Below are 25,512 nucleotides of genomic sequence, written 5' to 3' on the forward strand. Positions count from 1 at the left end.
TTTTAGTGTAGTGGAGCCGATCACACCAGATGACATGGCAAATACTATCAAATAAATAACTAATAAGGCCCTACGTCCAGACAAAATCCCTGCTGAAGCATGGAAAACATTTGTAAAGAAGGTACCCATCTGCTGACATCCCTGTTCAGTTCAATCATGAGATGGGAAAAGATCTCAAACACAGAGAGGAAAAGTATCTTGGAGCCGATATACAAGGGGAAAAGTGATGCTGACAACTGCACAAATTATAGAGGTATAAAGCTGATAAGTCATACAAAAGAAACTGTGGGAGAGAGTCATCAATAAGAGACTAAGAAGTGAAGCAGATATTAGTGCAAATCGATATGGCTTTCTGCCAGGAAGGTTGACAATAGATGCTGTTTCTGCATTGAGACAGCTAGGGAAAAACTAGAGAGAAAAGGAAAAATATTCACTTGGTGTTCATTGATCTGGAAAAGGCTGAGTTCCAAGAGACGTCATCTGGTGGTCTATGGGTGGAAGAATGAGTGGAATGTTCAAGACGTGTATATAGGGGCAATGTCAATAGTCCGACCTTTTAGTAGTGAAACAAGTAAAGGTGGGAGTACATCAGGGATCAGCACTGAGCCCTTTCTTGTCTATCCTTGTCTTGAAGACCCTCACAGGGAACATACAGAAGGAGGCACCTTGGTGCATGCTGTTTGCAGGTAATATCATTCTATGCAGTGAGAAGACAGTGTAAAAGAGGATCTTGATAAATGGAGAGATGTGTTGGAGAGACATGGGCTCAAAATAAGCAGAGGAGTTATCCTTGAAATTAGATAGGCAGACAGTAGTGAAAATGCAAAGTTTCAAATATCTGTGTTCCAGAATCTGGGAAATGGAGGATGAATGAGAGCTAGGATGATAAACACCTGGTTCAAACGGAGATAAGTAGTGTAGTGTCTGACAGGAAGATACCAGTAAAATTAAAAGGGAAAGTCTATAAAGTGGTCCGTCCGGGTTTAACGTATGGCTCTAAATGTTGGGCACCAAAGAAGAAACATGAGTAAATGGTATATTCCACCAAAATGAAAATGTTGAGAGAGATGAGTGGTGAATCAGGAAAGACCATCTGAGGAATGTATATGTTAGAGATATGCTCGAAATAATACCCATAAGTGCAGGCTCAGATGGTTTGGCCATGTAAAGTGCGGTCCTGACAACTATGTGAGTAAAAGACTCCAACAGATCAAGATTAAAGGAAAAGGACAGAAAGGCCAACCCAAGAAGTGGTGGGATGTCATAAAGGAAGCATGTTAGCATAAGGTGCGATAGAAGATATGTCACTGAACAGAGCACTTTGGAAGAAGAAGATTCCTACAGTGGACCCTTTTTGATGGAATTTACACAAGGAAGTAGAAAAAAAATATAGATATATCTATACACACCTCCATAGAGCCAGATGTGTTGCCATCTTATACTGTCGTGTGTGCGTGTGTAGAATGTATACACAAAGACATATTAGACCAAATCCACATTACACTAAACAGAGCATTATTTACATCCTGATTTTAAAAATTAAATCCAGCTGCAGCCGTGAGTAAACCTACTGACAACATAACAGAGATGCACTTACATGCCTCATGACAACAAAACAAAAAATCTTTTGTACTACCAAGGAGAACACTAATTACAGAAAAAAATATTAATGAAATTTGTGACAGGATGCCTTTTGTTGTGAAGCCCAAGCCTGCAGCTTTTAACTACACAAAAATAATGAAGGAAACTTACCCCTGATTGCGAGTTTGGATACATTACAAAAGGCCCTACCAAAACCGCCCATGACTGCCTACTGCAAAGCTACTAATTTGCAGACACTCATTGTCAGAGCAGAATCAAAACCTCGTATAGGAGTGCACTGTTGTCATTGAAAGAGATGCAGCTTTTGTCAACATCTGCCTCCAACTTCCATATTCACCAGCTGCACTACAGGCAAACATGACAGAACAAAACAACATCTGCATCCACCTTCTGCATTCACTAGATCTGTTACAGGCAAAAATGACAGCGTAAAGTGATTGCCAATATGCACACTTACAAATAATGGTTTAGTTCATCACGTCAACATGCAGAAGGTAAGGAATAGTATGTGGGAAAAACATACAGTGACCTCCATAAAAGATTGAGAAATTACCAGTAACCTATTGTTAACAGAAAAATTGATCAGCCAGGGGCCAGGCACAACAACATCAGCAGCTTCAGTGCATCAGATAAGAAAATATTCCTCACTGAATAAGTGTCAAGGCCTGAATAACACGTGTAAAGAGAATTTCTAGATATACTGTTTGAAAACAGTGTCTACTGAAGGATTTAACACTGAGGCTCCTTCATTCTAGCCTTTTCAATCTGAAATCTTGAACGCTGTAGACATGTAATTGATTATTAAACTAGGTTAGAAATAAAAGTGGACCCAAGATTGGAAATAGTAACAAAGTTGTAACAGAGCACCAATTCTTGAAAGGAATTCCTTATGATTTTGAAATGAAAATTAAATATGCTTGTTTATAACTGATGATAACAAGGACTAACTGATAATAAGTGACCATATTATTTTGTTTTGGGGAGGCATCTGGATTCCCCAGTCATGGACTAGAACCTCTATTGTGCTATATAAACACAGGACAAAAAGCCAGTGCTTGCTTATATATTGAGAATGTGTCAGTTTCCATCATGTTGTATTCTGCATGTACAAATCAATATGAATCTTATGCCAGAGGAAGGATAGGATATGGTCTGCATATATTACCCGTGTATGATTGTTATCCTTTACAGGGCTCATTAGAAACTCAGCATTCATTGTTGCAGGTGCTTAGAGTCACTACAGTGTCTTCCTATATAGAGAGCAAGAAATACTTTGGTACTGCTGTCACTGTAAGGTGGCACATGTTGAGTTTTTAATATCACCTACTGGGTGATAATACAGGTAGGCCATGATGTATAACCCATTTACTATATGTGGCTATATACTTATTATGTATTTATGCAGCAATCTTAGATAGACTGATACGTTATGATGGGCTGTATCTTGCAATAGAATGTGAAAGTTCTGCTCTAGGAAAGGCTAGAAGAGTTGGATAATACATTCACCCTTAAAGGTTTGTATGTAGTCATAAGTTATTTCAATTACAAGATCTGACAGAGAATCTATTTAATAGTTATAGACCGGATCGGGATTTACAGGCTGGGAGGGGCTTAAAGTGCCTTATTTCATTTAGACTGGTCTTTAACCTCCAGTAATGCCCTCCAGAGAATAATGTTGATTTTGGTCTCTCTTACAGAAATATTTCTATCTTTGTGTTCGAAAAAGACATCAAGATGGTAGTTCAGTTAGATTGATATGGTGTCCCGTCAAGCTAAACAGAGCATCAGTCTTGATTAATACAAACGCTCCGACATTTCCTTGGCTGCCATGCACCCAGGATTTTAGGGGCATTGTTTTGATGGGTCAGGAAAAGCAAATTACAGTGTGCAGATTGAGGATATGTCTACACAATAGAGAAAACCCCCTGGCTGGCCTGTACCAGCTGACTCGGGCTCATGGGGTTCGGCTGGTGGGACTGTTTCATTGCTGTGTAGGCTTCCAGACTCAGACCCTCCTACCCAGAGGGTCCCAGAGCTCGGGCTCCAGCCCCAGCCTAGAAGTCTACACAGCAATGAAACAGTCCCACCGCAGCCTGAGCCACGAGCCCAAGTCGCCTGGCACGGGTGAGCCATGGGTTTTTCTTTGCTGTGTAGACATACCTTGGAAGGCTTGGCTACAGTTAACATCTACTTCTCTTTTTAACTTTACAACAGAGCAGGAAATGTTGTAAATTTGACAAACTGCAGATCTTTGTTTGTTTGTTAGAAGTGGGACGTTAAATCTCTTGTCCACAGAGTAGTGGATTAGTTTGGGGACTTTGCCCTTCCCCCAAAGATATTTAGGGCCTAGCGGACCTTTGCACTAGAGTAAAGTGTATTAGAAAAACACTAGTTTGCTTCCCATCCTAACCCACTTCCCTCCTTTATTTTAGCAAGAAGAGATGGATCTAGAAAACCCCCAGTTTGAGCATTCATTTAAGGTCTAAACTCCTTGATACCACAATTTTCTGTTGGTTGGGCTGTGTTGATGTTACCGGTTTTGGTGGCGCTAAAGGAAACAAGCATGGCTTTGGGTCATAAAGAACACAGGAGAGAGAAATCCATGTCTGACAAAGTGAAAGTGCAAAAGTGCTCTAAACATTTTTTATATCCTAATTTTAAGGCATATTGAGAGCAGTATATGGCCCTTGATTGTACTGTCTATTGCTTGATAATGTACTGCCTTCAGATTACTTTTGGCAATGAGGATGTTTCTTTATGAATCTTGTTGGTTTTCTTTTGGTGAAAACTTTGTTTAACCTACAGTGGCCAGAGTCACCAGTAGTCTCCAGCTGTTTTATGTTACTCTGATGACACAAATCACTCAAATCTGGTTTAACCAGCTAATTAAACCGGAGTAACAGCTGCTTTATATTATAGTGAAGTGCAAAGCAGCCAGAGTCCATCAGTGAATCTGGCTCAGAATATTTGCCTAGCCCATGGATTTGTCCTATAGCCATATAGGTATATACGCCACTGCTAACAGCTCTTTTGTAAATGCCACATTTCTGGTGATGCAACTAGGTGTTTCCGTAGGACTCTGATCATATACTTGATTGGCATGTAATGTTATACTGTAGGAAAGCTGGAATGTACCAGTGAATATTTAGCATTTCACATTATGGAGATTATTGAAATAAGTATGTGATGGAGTTATGTCCTGTGTGTCAGAGTTGTTTGCAAAGAAACATGCTAGTGTTGGAGAGAGGCACCTATGTTTGGGGCAGGCTTCAATCTGCTTTATGAGATAGATTTGCAAGCCAATTCATGAGATCGATCACTGAGACCGCTCCCTTTCTCAATGTCTGAGAGAAGACATCATTTCCAGCCATGCCAGCCAGAACACAGATGGGCAGGTACTGCAGTTCTATGGCAGACCAGTTGAAAAACAACAAGAAATATCTTTATGCACTGGATCCAGCTAGAGGGCTGCATTTATAATATGAGCGCTGCTATGTGTAAGGCAACAGATCAAGGAGATTGGAATACCATTTTAGATCTTGATATGTTCTCTTCTCAGACCTTCTCAGGCCAATCTGTTTAGCAATTGAGCACACAGGTTCCCAAACACTGAGATGGTGGCATCCTTCCCCTGAACCACAGAGGGGAAACAAAACTTTTCCATGCTGTTTGGTGCATCGGGAGAGAAGATACATTGGTTCTCCTCTCAACAACTGAGCCAATGTTTTAATTATAAGAATTTTATTTGATGTCGTATCTGTTCCTCTCACATTTTCTCCTTCTCCAGTTCTTCAAAGCCACATATCACTGCTCCTCAGCCTCTCTTCATGACACACTTTCATTTTTATTTACCTTTCTCTTCCCACAAAAGTCACCCATCCTCAGTCTGACTTTTCCAGTAAGTAGTCAGCCATTTGGCCGATTCAGCAAGATAAGTAGGAGGCGTACCATCCTCATCACACAGAGAGGTGGTGGGTGGAGATAGCTCCTAAAAAATTATGTCAATCATATCACGTTCACTTTGACAGCCACTCCTTCACAAATCTGGGCTGACAAGGGAGCCATGCATTTCTGCAATACTCAGTCATACCCCAACATTTGAAGAAGTGATCTATACTCTCCAATAATTCCTCTTTCTCTCTGTTATTATTCTCTGCCTCTCGCAGTGCGAATGATTGCAGAAAGGAAGTTTTCAAGGCCACGACAGGAGATTTGTGTGAAGCACCATTGGTTGCTGTTGTTATTTTTTGTCTTGCCTGAAGTTTTTTGGGGTTTAAGAGATATTTGGACTATAGCGCTTGTGGGTAGTGGTAGAACTGTTCTGCAAAGTGCAGTGCTATATCTGTCCCTAAACTGGCATCAGCAAATGATAATACGCCCCTTGATTATGAACAGAAGAAATTGTTTGGTTCACAGTGTGCAAGCCCCAATCAGTAAAAGCTACTGAATCAGCACTCATTTAGTCCAGTTTTGAAGTGGTTTGTCATCAGTCATTTGTCCATCTAGCTATATGTTACCACTGTTACATATATATATATATATATATAGCCAGCTAGCTATATGTACCGCTGTTCTCAGTGGTACCAGATGACAGAACAAGGAGTAACGGTCTCAAGTTGCAGTGGGGGAGGTTTAGGTTGAATGTTAGGAAAAAAAATTTCACTAGGAGGGTGGTAAAGCACTGGAATGGGTTACCTGGGGAGGTGGTGGAATCTCCTTCCTTAGAGGTTTTTAAGGTCAGGCTTGACGAAGCCCTGGCTGGGATGATTTAGTTGGGGATTGGTCCTGCTTTGAGCAGGGGGTTGGACTAGATGACCTCCTGAGGTCCCTTCCAACCCTGATATTCTATGATACACCATTCTTGCGCTGTTCAGATGCCAAGAAATGGAAATAATTAGTGCTGTAGTGAGTCTTAATTGTGAAGTCATTTCTTTTCAATTCCCTTTTCCAAACCATTGCTCAGAATTCATTTACAGTATTTCATTTAGTTTGGAGGGTAACAATATGCTATCTGCATTGTACATTTGCTATCCCGAACAATGAAAAAAATTTGGTGTAACATTTATATTGCATCCATTAGAGTAAGGAAGAGGGCATGAATTACCCAAAGCTGCAGCAGTTGTCAGTGAAATTTTTATTTGCTATGCAAGCAAGAAACATTGCTACTGTATTGCTTATAATTAACATAGTGTAGCACAAATGCCACAGTAACATCAATTACTTTCAGTTGACAAAATTTGAAAATCCCACCCTATAATCTTTATGGTGTGCCTAAATGACTTGTGCTCTTAAGTCACTTAGGGCTAGATTCACAAAGGGGCTTAGTCACCGCTGACATTCATAAAACCACCGCTCAGCTGCCGCCTAGCCCTGTGGGTGCCTAAATACCCATAGGCACCTCAGTTTTTGCCAGTCGGCATACACAAAGCTACCTAAGTCCTGATGCCACTTGGAGCCCTCGCTCACACCTAAGCCCTGGCAGGATTCTCAAAACAAGGCAGTTCCCCCACCTCTCTTCCCTGTCTGGCCCAATCTGGTAGTTGTGCTGAGACTGAACACACCTAAACCACACAAAAGACAGCAAGGGGCGGGCAGGTTGGGAATCTGGGAGCTTGGCCGGCAGTGGTGTGTGATGTGAGAGATGCAGGTTTGAATCCCCACTCAGCCTGACTTGGACCAGCTCTCCTGCCTCCCAGGGGAATGCCTGAGCCACCTGGCTACTGGGTATTCTGGGGTGGGCATCTCTCCTGTTGAAGCTGTTTGCTTTGTATAAATAAATTATTGGAGCAGGGACTTCCGGGTGAGTGCCCTAAACACTGTGCTAGAGAGCCACTCTCATTGTTTCAGGCCCAATGATTATGTAATTATTTATACAAAGTGGAACACCTCCACCAAGAGAGATTCTCCGCCCTACGCTACCCAATAACCTAGTGGCGAGGGCACTCACCTGGAAGGGGGAAGACTTGTGTTCAAGTCTCTGCTCCACATCAGCCAGTGGAGGGATCTGAGAACAGATCTCACACATCCCAGGCAAGTGCCCTAACCACTGGGCTATTGGCTAGAATCAGGGGTCTTGCTCTTCTGCTTTTTTCATAAGAACGGGCTGAATTGCCTTCAGCACCTAACTCCAGGAGACGGTTCAGGGCTAAGAATCCTGAGTGGAGATACGCGCCTCTCTCTGAAATATCAGTCAAGAACCTAGCACCCAGATCAATGAGCGTTAGGCACCTCAGTCCCTTTAAGGATCTGAGTCCCCTCCCCTCTGCATTTCATCACTGGCTAGCTTAGGACGTCCTCTTTTTGAAGCTAATCCTTTGGCACAATCAGAAGTGCAAACCATAATGGTCACCTCTGTCCGTTCCAGTCAACATTTTTGGTGACAGCACAAACATGCATTACTGCCCAGAGTTTTAAAAAATCCTCATCCAACCTCATCATGTGAAAGGATCAGCAGCACGTGTGGAAGCTGCTCCAAAACACAGCAATAAAAAGCAGCACATGTGGCTGCTGAAGACCTGGTCCCACCTCAGGGTGGCTGACCATTCCTATGGAGCGTTAGCAGCAAACTTGGCTGGGGCATGTCACAAAAAGAGGAGTGAAATATCACCACCTTCCTCCAAATAAAAGACAATTCCATGCAACGCTGACCCTTGCAGTTCCTTCAACTCTAGCTGTATCCAGAGATTGAACTGCTTCACAGCAGAGGAGCAAAGAGCCATAACAACTGAAGTCTTGTAGAACACAGATAAAGAAGCCCCCCTCTAAGGGGCAGAAGGATACTTACAATGATTTACGAGAACTACCAGGCATATTATTGTTATATACCTAGACATGTGAATAGAAGACTCTCATGATCTATGTCAGGGGTAGGCAACCTATGGCACGTGTGCCAAAGGCAGCACGCGAGCTGATTTTCAGTGGCATTCATATTGCCCGGGTCCTGGCCACTGGTCCAGGGGGCTCTGCATTTTAATTTAATTTTAAATGAAGCTTCTTAAACATTTTAAAAACCTTATTTACTTTACATGCAACAATACTTTAGCTATATATTATAGACTTACAGAAAGAGACCTTCTAAAAACATTACAATGTATTACTGGCATGCGAAACCTTAAATTAAAGTGAGTAAATGAAGACTCGGCACACCACTTCTGAAAGATTGCTGACCCCTGATCTATGTACAAGGAACAGCTGAATAGACTAGGTCTTCACATAACAGTACTGTAACCAGAATGCTTAGTGGAAAATGCAAATTCTTTGGTGAGCTCTGTGAACGGGACATTTTAAAATATATATTAATAGCACTTCTTCCAGGAACTGACCTAAGACTCTCCAAGATGCTGTCAGGATTCAGTCAGTTAAGTGCACTGCGTGCAACACTCAATCCCCATTAACTCAAAAAAAAAAAAAAAAAGGAATTGCTAGTTCTTGTGATTTTATTGGGAGTCTTAAAGCCCCAGCTTCTGGAGTCCTGTTACTACATGAAAATCTCAGCTTTATTTTTGTGGTTGCAGATGAAAGCTTGAAAATAAACCCTAAAATATTCAAACAGCAGAAGGCAAATGAAAAGGACTCCCAATTTACAAAGAACAAAAATCAAAACCCTTATGGTTTGGAAGCCAATAATATGATTGTGGTGGGGCTGACTCCTGTTTTTTGAATGTTTGGGGTTAACATGTCTGGAATTGTCTGGTTTCCAGGCCAGCTTTTCTTTTTGTGATTCACCTGACACACAATTAACAATTTCTTTGGACAATTAATTTTTTTCCCTTTCCTTCTGGAATCATCCTGGCCGCATCAGGATGATCATAGAGGAACAGATTCTGTTACGTAAGAAAACTGTGAGAAGGGAGTAATAGGAAGCTGTAATTTAGCTAATCTGGAAAAAAGCAAGTGCCTGCTGAAAAAAGGAGTCCCTCCAAAAGGTTTTAAGTTTCACAGAGATGACGGACATAAGAGTGAGTTGACAGTGTTGTTTCTTCTTATGTTAAATGTTAAACATATTAATGGCACGGATGGAAAATATGCAGATAACAATGAGATAGGAAAGCTCCAACAGAAAGCAGAGGGAAGCCTTGATATGGGGTAGCTGTGCCTTACAAAGGACAAGCCTTTGCATGAAAACAGGAGGACGTATTAAACAGAGAATCAATATTATATTTTAGACAAGTTCCACTTTACCCAATGTTACAATGGAAACCCTCTACAGATTTATAACCTTCAACATTAGAGGGATTAGTGGTCAAGGTCTTCAAAAGTGCTTTTGGGTGCCCAACTTGAGACACCTTAACAGGTCCTGATTTTCAAAGGATGGCTGCTCAGCTTTTTCTGAAAATCCAGCATCTCAAATTGGGCACCCAAAATCAACTGAAAATCTTGGCCAATAATCTGATTAAGTGTAGTGAACTTTTTTCAGTTTTTGAAGACTAAAAAGGAGATTTTTTTTTCATGCTCCTTTGATGCAGCACAACAGCCAAGCAGAGGGTTTTTCCTCTCATAAAAATAAAAGTGTGGTGTGCACTGCATGTGGGAAAAGAACTGAAAATGATGAAGGGTGTTTTCTAGTGGGAAATGGAAACCAAAATGGGAATGCTGACATTTCCATTATAAATGTGAAGGCTTCTAAAATAATAGAAACTCTCATAAAGCAGCCCTTCATTTCTAGGGGTAGAGTAATCTTTGGAGAAGATTTAAATACAGTGATAAATGTGAGAAAAGATGGACACCAGTCTTAATAACAAAGCCACTTCCATATTAAACAAACTTAAAACAGCCAGTGGGTTAATTGACAAAGAGAGATGGTATCACTCAGAATTAGACTATTCATATCATTCCCTTAGGGCTGGTCCACACTAAGCCCCCAGTTCGAACTAAGATATGCAACTTCAGCTACGTGAATAACGTAGCTGAAGTCCAAGTATCTTAGTTCGAACTTAAAGGTACTTACCGCAGGTCCACACGCGGCAGGACAGGCTCCCCTGTCAACACCGCTTACTCCTCTCACGGAGTAGGATTGCCGGCGTTGACGGCGAGCACTTCCGGGATCAATTCATCGCGTCTAGACAAGACGCGATAAATCGATCCCAGAAGATCGATTGCTTGCCGCCGAACCAGCGGGTAAGTATAGATGTACCCTTAGATACAAATCTTACTCCAGGCTTGATATCTTATTTTATGGAACAAAATAGTAACTGAGTTTGGTTTGAACTGTGCAATGGGACATATAGCACTGTCTAATCAAAGTCTTGTTAAGATACACCTACTACTAAATCCAGATAAAAATAAAAGACAATTACGGTCAGCAAAGAGACTTTCGCTGCACATCTCTGAAGTAATCATCAAGATCAAGAATGCCATAAAGGACTACATTCAACAAGAATACTCAGGGTATCAAATTTAATGCTCTCTGGGACACAAAGCACAAGCTCTGAAGCCTCTGATTATTGTGCTTTGATAAGAACAACAAAACTGATTGAAAGCTAGCCTGGAAACTGCATAAGCAAAAGTTTAAATAATCCTATCAGAAATTAAAGCCAGTAGAGGGAAAATAGCCAAAACTACCAAGAAAAGTACAAAAGAATTAACAGAAAACTCCATATAGCTCTGAGAAAGAAAGGTAACAATAACTTAATTAGAAAGCAATTGGAAAGCATAAAATTATCACAGCTAACTAAGCAAAAAAATGATGGTTTAAAACAGTCATATATAAAGCATAGAACAAATCATCCTCCAGTTTAGCAATAATAAATCCCAGACTGCAAGCCAACTGACTGTACACTCTTAAAAAGAAGGGTAGTCTTCTGGTAAATCCCTGGATTAAGAGTCAGGGGAATTTGGTTTATTTCCAAGCCCTGGTATAGACTGCATGCATGAGTCACTTAGGTGCCTAACTGCCACTTTAAGTGGCAAAGTCCCATGTTTAGGCACCACTGAAATCCTCAGACCCCGTCTCAGCTGCCATCTAGCCCTGTAGGAACCTAAATTTCCACTCTCAAAGTCCCATAAGTGCCTAAATTTCTGCCTGGATTGCCTTGCATCTGTTCTTATATTTAACTACATTGCTGCCTTTACAAATGTGCATGTCTTAAAAAAGAACTAAAAAACAAAACAAACAATATGATTTGCCCTTTCGTCCTAAATTACCAGGGAGCATACCATGTGGGCATAGAGCACCCGGACAGGAGCGGCGCCAGGGTTTTTGCTGCCCTAGGTGGCAGTGCTCCTCCTCTGAGCATTTGGCGGCAGAGGTCCTTCCACTCCGCGTCTATGGGGCACTTCAGCGGTGGGTCCCGGAGCGAGTGAAAGACCCGCCACCGAATTTCCACCGAAGACCCAGAGCGGAAGGACCCCCGCCACCGAATTTCCGCCGAGGATGGCAAAATGCCACCCCCCAAATCCTGCTGCCCTAGGCAACCGCCTAGGGTCGCCTAGTGGAAGCACTGGCCCTGCACCTGGAGCCCTTGGGAGAGTCACAGACTGGTACTTGTACATAATTTGCCTTTTATGGCACCAGGAATGTTGGGTACCCCAATGCTAGTTTGAGCAGATTGGGACTTGTATTCAAAATGCAGCCCTTTGCATTCATTGTACAGATGATGTCTACTTAAAAAAAATGGAAAAACAAGATCCCTATGCATCTCCACAGACCTGCTTGGACTGTGCCTAAATTCTAATTATTTAGAATGAAAGAAGCTAGACAGCTATTCAGAGGCAAGCAATTTTTGGAAGGTAACAGACATGCTAGAGTTTACCAACAAAGCAGATCCCACTTTCAAATATCTAACTTGGCAACTCATAAATAGAGATAGAACCAATAAGGTTCTAGACCTGCAGAGCTCAATTCACCCGTATAAAGCGACTCCTGTGTTTAACTGTTTGCAAGCTACCCCTGCAGAAACAGCAAGCAGAACTAGCCTCTCATAGCCAGAAGGGACATACTTTTTAACGTCATACTGCATGAGGGAGTGGGAAAATAGAAAAGCAGGAACGAGATCTCTGGATTAATTTCTCAGAAGCAGACAAAATTGTAGTTGAGGACTATGATAAAACATGCTTCATTTCATGTTCTCTCTGTGAAACACACTGTGTCACATTAGTAGAGCCACCTCACTAAATAAGGAACTTGCTATTAAACCAACCAGTGCTAGAAAAACTGTGAAACTTAAGGCACCCAGGCCTATGCATGGGCAAATGTCGAAGACGAGGGTGAGGGGAGAAAGTCCAAACCCTGGCAAAGACAATAACTCATGGATATTCTGCTGTCCCCCAGAACTGCTTTATTTTCAACAATTTTTTTGTTGAATTTGTGGTATTTTTCAACAAATCCCCTTCCTTATGCAGCATATTACATGCTCTCCCCATCTTGTGGCATCTGTGAGAAACAGAAATTATCTACGAAGTGGCATTATCTACAATGCCCATGCAAACAGAATTTGGGATTTCATGACTCTGGATAAACCATCCAAAAAAATAAAAGTTGCACTGCTGAACATACCAAATAGTGGCTAGGAGATCTCACACACACACATACCCAGCCACCCAACCCTGTTCATGTTTTTTTTAAATTGGGGGGGGGGTCAGGAAAAAAGGAAACCAAAATTGTTGCTCAGCTTCAATTCCTACAAGCAGTGTTATTTAAATGGATCATATGATGAAAAGGAACATGAAAAGCTATATAGAAAACCATGATTCAGGCAACTTCCCATCTGTTTAGTTCAGATAATTTTAGTTTACTTTTTTGAGAACTTGGATGTGCATAATTAAATGTAACGTTGGCTTTAAAAAAAATTAAGAAACCCTCATTTGCATGTTAAGCTGTCCTCATTTCCCAATTCTGTATAAAGTTATGAAAGCTAATCTGTAATGTATTGGATGATATGCAAATTCTTTGTACTCTGTGTGGATTTTATAAAGACATGCAAATTAAGAGAGTGTTTGGAATGGGTGGAAAAATAATTTCTCAATAATTATATGCAGGGATGGCAGAAAAGGTGTTTATAACCTTTTCCCTGTTGTGGTCGTTTATTCTTGACTGCACACTATTTTTCAGAGTGGAAAAATATGTTGCATAAATTGGATTTTTCTTTGTAAATGTAACTTCAGTTGAGAGCGCTCTACTCTGAGCTATAACCCATTACGGAGTTTGTACTGGGCCTGGCCACAGGTGGATAAAGGCATTCAGCTTTTAGTGTCATGCCATGCATTAGCCTAACAAATGCATAGCTTGTTGTGGTTTATTTTACATTGTGTCTCAAGTCCATGTGACAACATAAGTACCTGATCTGAAGATGCAAATACATAATCATTGCAGGAGGGCTGGCTAGGAGGAGACCTGACTCATTCAAACTATGCAAAAACCATTTATGCAGGGCAGGAATTCATAGCCCTTTGAATATGCTACATACGTAGCCATCCTTCCTAGGACATAGGTTACTTGCACTGTTTGTCAGTGGCTTCTGCTTCCTTGTTCTCTCTGGATTCATGAGCAAGATCACATGACATTGTGAAATGCTACACATACAGTGCGGCAAAAAGGTAGCACTGATATGTCTGACTTTTTAATTCCAGCAGATGCTGGTTGAGGGGGCTCCATAATTGCTCTGCCAAGGCTGAGATAGCAAACATGTCATCCCTCTTGGGGCTCGTCACTGCAATGCAGCACTTGTCTCCAGCAGAGAAAATATAAGCTTCCTGGATTGATAGTTAATTAGATTACAGTGACTGCTAAAGAGGAATTTTTACAAAGAAAATATCAGAAAACGTCAAGACTAGTGATGTGAGGGTACCATCAGCACGGCAGAAGCTGTGCTGTCTCTGCCTGGCCAGCTAGAGAAGTTCATAGGAAGACATACTGCCCCAGATACACTGTTATTAAGGATAGTTCAGTGCATCAACTGAGGGCAATATGTGATTGGGCTGACATGACATTTTGCTTGTCTATCTGGGAATTTGCACAGCCTCATGGCACATAATGGTACTATGATTTTTTATTTTTAAATTGCTTCATGTTAGTTTTTAGCATCCACACCAACCTGGTGAAGTGCAGTAGCTGGGCATGCAGATTACAGCTTTGGTGGTGCTTGTGTTCTGTAAGTTTTGAAGCACGTTTATTTTTCTCCTTTTAAAAAAAAAACCTATTTCAATCTAGATTTGTAAGCACTTGACAGAGTATATTTTGACAGGACATATATTTATTTAGATCAGTGGTTCTCAAAGCCGGTCCGCTGCTTGTTCAGGGAAAGCCCCTGGCGGGCTGGACCAGTTTGTTTGCCTGCCGCGTCTGCAGGTTCGGCCGATCGCGGCTCCCACTGGCTGCGGTTCGCCACTCCAGGAAGCTTCCCACCGCCCCCATTGGCCTGGAGTGGCGAACTGCAGCAAGTGGGAGCCGCGATCAGTCGAACCTGCGGACGCGGCAGGCAAACAAACCGGCCTGGCCCGCCAGGGGCTTTCCCTGAACAAGCGGCAGACCGGCTTTGAAAACCACTGATTTAGATTAATCTGAACCATGGGGGGAGAGAGGGGGCAGTCGCATGTTGGGATGAACAGCTCAATCACGCTACTTAGGCACAGGCCAGAGTAAGGGCCAGTGTGGAGCTGCATTGCTCCCGAGGGAGTAGGGTGACCAGACAGCAAGTGTGAAAAATCGGGATGGGGATGGAGGGGTAATAGGAGCCTATATAAGAAAAAAGCCCCGAAATCAGGACTGTCCCTATAAAATCGGGACATCTGGTCACCTTACGAGGGAGCATCCAGAGGTATTCTGCCTCAGGGAAAACAGTTTCTGCTACACCTTTCTTGCAGTCCTGCTCCTGGAGGTAGTGAGGGCCATGGCCCACCTCCTCTTCCCCAGCTCTCTCCCCATTCAGAGTACACTCCAACCCTGAGGGAGTAGGGAGGGAGCAATCCTCCCTACTTTTGCCCTTTCTCCTCCCACCGTGCCCTTGCTTAAGGCCCAGGCAGGATCTAAGCCTAAATCATTTAGAATGGTTCTATCTTTTAGACAGCCATTGCACATATAGATCCAGATCCCCACAGCAAGTTAAGGGCCCCATCCTATTTTTCAGGGCAACTAGTAAGAAAGACACTCTTGCAAGTTCTGGTATCAGAGATGGATGGAGCACATTTCTGTACCGGCAAGAGCTAACCAAGCGCTGGGCCCAATCCTGTGAGATTCTGAAGGCCCTCTAATTTCAGCAAGAGTTGAGGGTACTAGCTGCACTGCACATTAAGAACAGATACGGACACTTTTTTAAGAACTTCCTGATATTTTGTTCCACTTGTTCTAATGCTGCCCTCTTTACACTTGGTCACCCTCTCTTTAGTAGGGAAAGCCAGACTTTGTCTCAGCAGCTAGAGGTTGTACTGCTTTAATTAAAGGCATATTTTAAAAATTGATTTAGCTGATTAACACTTAAGCTAAAATCCAGATAAGCCACATTTAAATCAATTTAAGGATGTCCACACAGGGGTTTGCACCAGTTTAACTAAACTGATTTTTATTAACGACTGCAGCTTTTATCAAAGACAAGGTCTTATTCTGACTTAACCATCAGATCGGCTACCTCAGTTCTATGGTGGGACTTTGTTTAGTACTAAGGCAGCTCAATGCAGCCTTCGACTTTGAAGCACTCTATCTTCTCTCCCCATGTCAGCGTGCACAGGCCTCCACTGTCATCTGGCTCAGGCAAAACTCAGTAGCCAATGGGACTTTTTCCTGCCTCAGGCTGCAATGTACCTTGTCTCTGCCTCACACCAAGGGCACAGACAGTCTTACTCTGAAACAGAAGCATCCATGTGCGGGGCAGCACTGTCCTATAGTTACTTAACCAGTTCCTCTTCTTGGATGTAACCTTTTGGGCTAGCACCCAGAAGAGTGTCTAGTTTCCTGAGGACCAGGAGAAGCTAAGAGGATGTGTGGAGGCACAAGGCCTCCAGAAAGATTGTCCGGGCCTTCAGTGGATCCCCTGAAACCTACCATAGGTCTCAGAAGATCTGTGGGCTCTTTGGCTTGAACTATCTGCCGGTTCTGATGGCCGTGAACCTCAATCCCTCTCCCATCACCCAAGACACACATGTAATAGCTGGCCCAAGAGCATGATGTACAAACTCAGGTCTCCAATAACCTTACGCAGGAAAGATCTGCATCACCAGTGGTATCTGGTGCCGACGCAAAATCAAGAGGCTGGGCACTCCTCCATCCTGCACAGCCAACCACAACTTGCACCAGGCAGAGATCTTTCCAGGCACCTCCACCCATCCCCCCGCTCACAAACCATCAGCTTTGCTGAGCTGCAGAGTTTCCCCCACCAGGCAGCAGAACCCCAACTTCTTAGCAGGCCCACCCACTGCCTCTGTTTGACACCACTGGCTCACAATCAGACTCCTTGTACAGCTGCAGAGGAGGGGATGGAGCTCTGTACTCAGGCTGTTTAGATCCCTTTTTGTTCCCAGACAAGACAGCCTGAGACCATGTTCTGGTCATTCAGTAGAGGGAGCAGCTTTTAGGGGCTGAAAAAAAACTAGCCTATTCCCTCCCGCAGCAGCAGTCCATGCAGCTAAACTTTGCCAGTTTTTCCCTTTGTGGACTGTATTCTAAGAAACAAAGTGCTAGGCCCAGCCCAGTCCTTTTCTCTCTGGGGCCTGCCCAAGGAAAAGAGGTCTAGACTAGTTAGCAAAACAAATCCCTCATCAGTAGCCACCACCAATTATAGTGGGCAATGTGGCCCACTGTTTCCATGCCTGACAACTCATTCTATAACATGGTATTATCTATTGTTATTTTATGTAAATATTGAGGTATTTTATGTAAATATTGCCTTTTAAGTATATTGAAAGGATCCTGAACTACAGTATTCAAAACATAGTGAGTTGAGGTCAAGAACATTCAATTGCTTTGTTTTGTATGTAGGAAGGGAAAGGTTCCATTTTTTTTGTTTGCTGAAAAGTGTCGTGGTGAAACTGAAAATATTCCACCAACTGGGGGAATTTTCTGAAGTTGTCACAGAGACGGTGCCATGAACTCTAGCAAAATCCCCCCCCCCCCCTCTGTTGCTGTGACATACAAGCTTCAGTTTTGCTTGCCACCCCACCCCACCCACTCCCTTTTTGCACATGGAGATCTTGATGTTGCAAGCTGCTCTTTGCTTGTGAAAAGCCTAGCCAAGCTACACAGACTAAAAGAGCATTCCCAACTTCATGCCAAGCAGGAGAACAGGCAAACAGAGGGTTTCACACTGTGTTACATGTGGAATTTTTCCTATAGCCTTATTTCATTGTACCTAATTTCTGTACAGGTGGTCTTGATTATTCACTGGTGTTAATTTGTTCAGGACATGAAAAGCCCCGCTTACCTATACTAGCTTACTCTCTGTTAGTGCAATAAGATATCTTGTAAGTTCAAATTTCTCAGTCTACTTGTGAAGCTACTGTGAGCTGTCTAATGATTCTACTAAAAAGGGAAAATTTGAGTTACTTGATTTCCATTATCTTTATTTAACAGTGTGTGCCGATTACTCAAAGCGATATGGGCAGGACCTGGTAATATAGTGTTGCTCTAGTATTAACTTAAGGGGATGATCCAGTTGCCTGCAGTATAAATTACTTTGTGTCCAGGAACCCTGCTTTATCGCTTTGTATAGTTTTAAAGTAGTTAAAAGCTTGAATAACATAAAATAACATAATATAATGTTATTTATGTTATTTCCCACGTGAAGAACTCCTGTAAACCTTGCAGTATTGAAACTCAGTGAACAAGGCATCTTAGACAAGCTGAAAAACAAATGGTGGTACGATAAGGGTGAATGTGGAGCCAAGGACTCCGGAAGTAAGGTCAGTCGCCGAAGGTCTTTTTGTACTGATTAGAAATCACATTTTGACCCACTGTGTGTTTATACAAAAATGACTTTCAAAAGTTAATATTTACGTTTTGAAGGTTCAAGGAAAAAGACTAGAAAAATTAAAGATCAGAATATGACAGCATTTTTCTTTTACAGTATCAAAGACTTTAGTTGTAAGTACATTTTACTACTTGGATATTTTGCTGGGGGAAAAAAAAAAAGGCCATGGAAAATGCCTAAACAAACCTCAGACTGGTATCTCCATTTAACCTACAAGCTTCATCACAATCAATGTATTATTTAGTCCAGCATTGCTTTTCATTTTTGAGTTATGAGTACATAAAATTTTGTTTCAAAATTGTAACTAAAATTTCTGTCCACATTGGTTGTGAGTGATAGGCCACGCATGCTTCTGAAGGATGGATATTTTCAGGAAAGACATCACATTGATGAGCATGAAACACCTTCCCACCACCACCACCACCTCCAAGAAAGTTTAAATTTTCTGTTTGAATTTTTTCTAAGAAAACTAATATTGTGATATTATTGGTAACTCATTTCATAAATCTTGGACATTCATTTTATTGTGCATTGAACCATTTTGCTCCTGTATTACTACATTCCATACCAGAAATTTTGTAACGGTTGGAGAATCTGAATACCTGGCATACTTTAAATCAGAGGTTTTCAAATTTCGAGGCATGCCCCCCTAGGGCAGCATGGAGGAATATTTGAGGGGCCAAGTGGTGAAGCTGGGGCCAGCCCACAAGGCAAGGCTCAGGGAGGGAACACCACCCCCACCCCCAAATCACCTCAGTGGGCCACCCAGCCCGTGGGTCAGTGTTAATGCCTCCACACCCAGCGCTGGCTCTGTCCCCAGAGACCATCGCACGTGCCTTCCACCACCCTGAAAACCCGGAGGTGGGAGGAGCAGGTATTGGGAGTTGCAACCAAAAATTGTAACTCAAAGGAGTGGGGGGCTCAGCTCAAATAGTTTGAAAACCACTGCTTTAAATGTATTGTTGGTACAGTTTATGGTTTAATGTAACCAAGCTACATACTAAAATTAATCATTGAGGGCCAGACATCAGGTAACCCTGCAGCTGTTCCTCATGTAGAATTCCCAGATACTTCAGGAAGTTCCACATGTGGATTAGCGGCTGGGTCAGGCCCATGATTTGTATATTTCCTGTTTTATTTGGGGGGAAACATTCTGCTTAACCCAGGTAATGAAAATACAGAGGTTTAGTTAATGCTAGTAGAACTATTGAGGAAGAACAGTGCTGACCCAACAGTAAGCATTATTGGAAAGGATTTTCAAAGACACCAAGAGGAGATAAGCAACCCAACTCCCATCGGGAAAAAAAATCACTCCCCTTGGTGCCTTTGCAAATCTCCCCCATTATTAGGTGTTTTACTCATTTAGAGCTGTCTCCTGGTCCCACTGAAGTCAACAGCAAAAGTCATTGATTTCAGTAGGATTGGAATTTGCTCTCAAGGCCTGATCTTCCAGCTGTTGCAGAATAACTTTGGATCAATGAGAGTTTGAATGCACAATTGTAGGATCGGGCTCTACATGCTTGAAATACAACTGCAAACATAACATTTAAAACTGCAGGTAATTTATAAAACTGCCTTTATCCAAAATGCCTGTGTTTCCCCCAGGCTGTTACTAGGTAGATTGTATTTTCTCCTGATTTTTCAGAAGTTTTGGACATCCCCAGAGACTTGTCATACATCAAGGTCTACCTGCAAATATTTTAAATTAGTAAAAATATTTACTGCAGATTGCTCTGACATCTGGCTTGACAACAGCCACCTAGATTCTGTGTGTTGCAACTCAAAGAAGGAAAGTCTGAATAAACAATATTTAATAAATGCAGAACACAATTCAATTCAGCAGCAAAATGGTTACAACTCTGCATAATCGGATTACAAAAATTCTATTTTTTGAAATGAAAGACTTCCCCGTCGTCCGTGCATTGAAGGTGCATCTAGACAGCTTTTTTTTAAATTAATATTAATTTTATTCAGTAAGCCAGCCTCTTTTTATAACAGCGGGTGCTAGTAGAGTTAGCTGGACCTGAAAGTAACTGACCGTCTTCCTCAAAAAAAAAAAATTAAAAAAATTTTTTTTTATTGTTAAATAGAAACCAGATAATTTTCTCAACATCCAAATTATTTTCTCTACATTCACCAAAAACAACTAAATCTTGTGTCTTGTTAGTTTTAAAATGGACTTCTGTAAATTCTACCTTATTTTATGCAGTCATTGATCTACCCAATGGGGAATTCCAAAAATATTTGAGATTCTTTGGGGAGAATGAGGCTAGGTGCCTTTTGTTTGCTACTAGATATACTCAGCAGCATATAGGTTTGCTGGGTGGAATCCTAGCCCTATTGATGTCAATGGCAAAAGTCTTATAGATTTCACTAGGGTCAGGATTTCGCCCACTGAACAGGGTGAGATAGCACAATAACAGTCTTGAGAATCCCTAGTTTAAACCATTTCTGTGTCATTGGGATAAAGTTGAAACTAACACCGATAAATGAACTCCAGCATGTAAAGTAACTAGATAAGAGTATTTGGGGCACCTGATATTCTGAACTGGGATTTCTGGATGTGTGGGCACAGGGAGTCTGATGCAAATAGACTTATATATGTCCAAGCTATGCCAATCTGACTTTTTGCTGCAGAAAAACTAATCAAGTGGTTCATTTTTCTTAGGACAAGACAAGTGCTCTGAGCCTGAGCAATGTTGCTGGGGTTTTCTATATTCTTGTTGGAGGTCTTGGTCTCGCCATGATGGTTGCTTTGATAGAATTCTGTTACAAGTCTCGTGCAGAGTCCAAACGAATGAAACTCACAAAGAATACACAAAACTTTAAACCTGCTCCTGCAACCAATACCCAGAATTATGCTACATACAGAGAAGGCTACAACGTTTATGGAACAGAAAGTGTTAAAATCTAAGGGTACGAATCAGGTCTAGTAAGCTAATAAACTGGTTTATATTTTGCTAATATGTGTTCTTCCTCTTCCCTCCCCCAAGCTTGAGTGATTTTTCAGAGTTATTATATGTATCAGAGTGAATCGGCTGCAATAATTTTCATAATATAGTCTGGAAAAGCTCTTTCACAATACACAGTGATATTTGTGATTTTATTTGTTTTCTTGATCAAAAAGAGACCAGTTTCCATTCCATATCTTTAATGGCAGTGCCAGAATTGATGCTGAAGTGAATGACTGTTGTATCTGAGGTTCTGACATTTCAATAGCACCGTGTTTCAAAAAGTTCCACCCATCCCTTTAAATATTAACTGTACATTTAGAAATCTTTTCTGCTTTGCTTGTGATGTTTTCCCCTTTATTTTTTTTTAAGAAGTTGTGCTCAATTCAGCTAAGTGCTTCTAGGAAGTCTGGTAAATATTTTACATGCTCCTGATGAGAAATTTAGAAAAATATCTCAAATTCTACAATAGAAGTGGGTGATTTCTTCATGACAAAAGTACAAGTTAATTACTAAATCAATGCCTTTCCAGAAGTTATTTAAACAGAGTAATTCACATATTACATTTATAGCTAAACTAAAAAGCAAAGGAATTCTAACTTTCAAATAATCTTTGTTGCTGGAAGTGATGAGGGGGAAGGTTACGTCATTCAGTTTAGATTAGAATTATGGTAGCTGATGATAACCCGCACCTCTGAGTCTACAAAATGGGGGTCCCACTCCTGCTTCCATTGACTTGAAAGGAACCTTTCCACTGACATCAGTGAAAGGAGCAATGGGCTCCCTGAACAAGTTCTCTTCCCAAAACTTCCCGCTTCCCATCCGGTTGGAAATGTTACAAGAACTGTTTAGCTTGTGGCATTACAGCTTCTGGCCAAAAGCAGAAAGGGACAAGGTGAGTAAAATAATGATAAGTTATTTTCAAAGAATCTAACTGGACATTAGCAAAGCCTCACTGCAATCTTTATTGTCAGGAGTAAATACTGGTAGGATGGAAGCATCCAAAGGATTGAATGGGGATTGGGGCAGTATTGTGCTAGGGGCGGTACAAACAGACGGGGGAGAAAAGAGAGAGAAAGAGACGATCCGTGCCCTGAATAGCTTTTAATCCCTCCTTTATGTAAACTGGTTCCCTCTCCCCTAGATATAATGGTCTCCTTTCAGAAGAAAACAACTGAAATATTTGTATCCTTATTACAGATCCTCGCTTTTCACAGCATGCAACAGGAGGAGCAGCTGAGAATGTGGATACTCCATGGACCCTGACCACCTGAGCCAGTTTTACTTTCTCCTTAGGTGTCAGGCATGACACACATTGATGTTGGTGCAATGAACTTTTAATAGGAAAAACTGATTTTTTTTCCTTCAGTGCCTTATTGAAGACTCTGAGACTCAACAATGCAAAACCATCACTGAAATATTCTTGCTTTGCTTGAAAATTTAAAAAAAAAATGAACTGGTCAAAGATACTAGTATGTGAAAAAAAAATCTTGTAAAAAAAAGATCAGTTCAACAAAAGCCATTCTTTGATACCACTGCACAGTATATGAACTTATGTTCTAAATTCCGCAGGAGTCAGTTTCATCATATGCCCCCTACCTAACCAAGTTCTTAAACTATTCCTGATATAAAGCCTCAGAATTCCACTACTTATGAACAGACTGGCCTGTCACTACTTCTGAGAACTGCTGTCAAGATGCTCTGGTGGGGTTTTTTGTTTTGTTTTTTTAAGCAGTGGTGTGTTTTTTTTTTCTAAGCACTTAAAATCCTCCACTCATTTGAGAAAACGTGTATATCAATAAAAGATTAATGTAACACCACACACAAAAGATGCTTTAAAAAGTTAGGGTCAATAATTATTCATCTGTAAATCCAAAAGAAAGTGATTTGTAGAATTCTGTATCTTGCTTGCAGATCAGCAAATGAATTCTCTTGACAAGTTAACTATAGTACAGGCAAAAAAATACTTCTTTTTTCTATCATCAGGCATACCTACAGGTGCTTTATTAAAATGGCATTAGATGGCTTTAGAAGAAGCCATTCATGATTTAGGTTTCTTGCTGTGCGTTTGCATTTTAATTCAATATTTAGTATCACACAATGAGGCGAGAGAAGAGCAGGAGAATAGTTTTCCCCACACATGACTAAAACCACTTTTCTCAAAAACTAGCACTGAGAGATGATGCTTTTTGGCTAATTCTCATTTTAAAAAACAGAAATAAGGAAACAGGATAGTATCTCGAATTAGACTTGCAGTTCCAGACTATAGTTACGCGATCTCACATTACTGTTGCTAGTACTGTTATATTGTATCAGCTCCTGCCAATTATTGTTTCGTGGCTGTTCATCAAAGGAAGCTTGTGTCCTTTCCTAGTTTGTAAAGGATACAATGCATTCCAAAATATACTGCTAAAGATAGAGGCTCAGTATTATTCACTTCCAACTTCTCAGATATGGGCAGTTTTTCAAACTTGACACTCTACCAGAAAACGACTTACTTAACTGCAACTTTTTAAAACAAAAACTTTAAACATATTGTCAGTTACAAGAAAAAAATGTTAAAGGAAGTATCTGCATACTAATTACCTCTAATACGACAATATGTAATATCTGTAGTTCAATAGCGTTTTATTTCATCGGTAACAGACACTGAAAAAGCAAAGTGATAATGAATAATCATTTTTAAAAAGAAGTTTGACCCATAGGTCTCTAGTTCACTGACAATATATTTGATCTTTTGTGAGAATAAAAAAAGATAATATGGGAAAGTCTTGTTAAAGAAAAACATATTTCTGACAATGTAATATACAAAAGTTAAAGCTCGTAAGAGAACAATTCACTGTTCAAGTTTTTAACAAGGTATTGAACAAAATGAAAATGTTTTTTCTTCTCTCATGAAACTGTGATTTTCAACTTCTGAATGCTATAATGTCCCGGCAAAGGGAAAGCTAAAGCTGTGCAGTTATAAGTTGTATTTAAAAAACAAAAACATTTTCTTAGAAGCTGTATAAAAAAAAATGTCTGTTTATCAAATCCATTTTTATGAATGGAGGCTTCACACGGGTGAAGAGGTTTGGTAAACCGTTTGTTATTTTTTAAACCTTGCATGTAAAAAACAAAAACAAAAAGTGTTGATAGCTTACAAATTCCTGTTACTAACTTCAAGCTATGGAAGTTCAGCAGTAGTCACTTGAGGATTTTTTTTTATTATTATTATTTATTTGGTTTGGGCCTTTATTTTATTTATTTTATTTTATTTATTTTATTTTTAAATTAAGTTCCTATTTTTGTCATTAAAACTGCACTTCAGTGAACAGAAAAATTGCCAAGCAAACTAATGGCTGTAAAAGCATAAACTGCATGTGTGGGTATAAATTACTGAGCCTCATTTTAATGAGGTGTTGTACAAAGAGTTTTAATACATTTTGTAAATAAAATTGTAAAGAAAAAAAGATCCTCTGAACTTTTTATTCAAGGCTCCTTGCTGGTTGGGCTGAAGAGAGCAGATGGGATTCCTTGGATTACTTTATATTGTTTAAGCACCATTTTATTTACGATGTTTCAGTGGAGAGTTTCTCATCCATCTCGGGGGCTTAATGCAGCTTACTGAGGGGACTCTGCACTGGGCCAGCTATGGGGAAAAGGTGCAGCCCAAATTTAAGAGCTAACCCTGGGGTCTAAATCTGCGAGGTGCTGAGCGTCTTCAGCTTCCTTTCATGCGGTGCGAGTTACTCAGCGCTCCAACTAGAAGTTGCAGAGGCTCACATGTGTCGGGAAGCTCAGTTCTTCGTCTCCTACATACGACAGCTCCCATCTCTGAGTCTGTCACTCTCCCCTCCATCAGACAACCCAGGCATTACTGCTACCTTGGGATATGGCAGACACAGGTGGCCCAAAAGGCAACTAAATTCACTACTATGTGGCAGCACCTGAGATGGGTTGTCCCCACTTGGAATAAGGAGAAGCCTGTTGAGTAGAGCTGATGGGGAAACAGAATTTCTAACATTTCAAAACTCTCCTTCATGCTGAGTCAAAAGGCAAGTTCCTGCCATTGCAAAATAATA

At 41.0% G+C, this 25,512-nt stretch overlaps 1 protein-coding gene across 9 annotated transcripts in view; it reads left to right on the forward strand.

Annotated features, from left to right (window-relative positions):
* Positions 1-24,900, forward strand: part of GRIA3 (glutamate ionotropic receptor AMPA type subunit 3) — a 212,686-nt gene extending 187,786 nt beyond the window's left edge. For 2 of the 9 annotated variants that reach the window (XM_034781954.1, XM_034781950.1), the window contains 3 exons: positions 18,315-18,429; positions 21,166-21,413; positions 22,649-24,900. In XM_034781954.1, the coding sequence (XP_034637845.1) occupies positions 18,315-18,429; positions 21,166-21,411 (361 nt within the window). In that variant the 3' untranslated portion in view covers positions 21,412-21,413; positions 22,649-24,900. Of the gene's footprint in view, positions 1-18,314; positions 20,263-21,165; positions 21,414-22,648 lie in introns of those variants that run through there. The other 7 variants (XR_004647163.1, XR_004647164.1, XR_004647162.1 and 4 more) reach the window with 6 other exon arrangements.
* The last annotated feature ends 612 nt before the right edge of the window (positions 24,901-25,512 follow it).

This window comes from Trachemys scripta, chromosome 9, assembly GCF_013100865.1.
Source record: "Trachemys scripta elegans isolate TJP31775 chromosome 9, CAS_Tse_1.0, whole genome shotgun sequence".
NCBI lineage: Eukaryota > Metazoa > Chordata > Testudines > Emydidae > Trachemys > Trachemys scripta.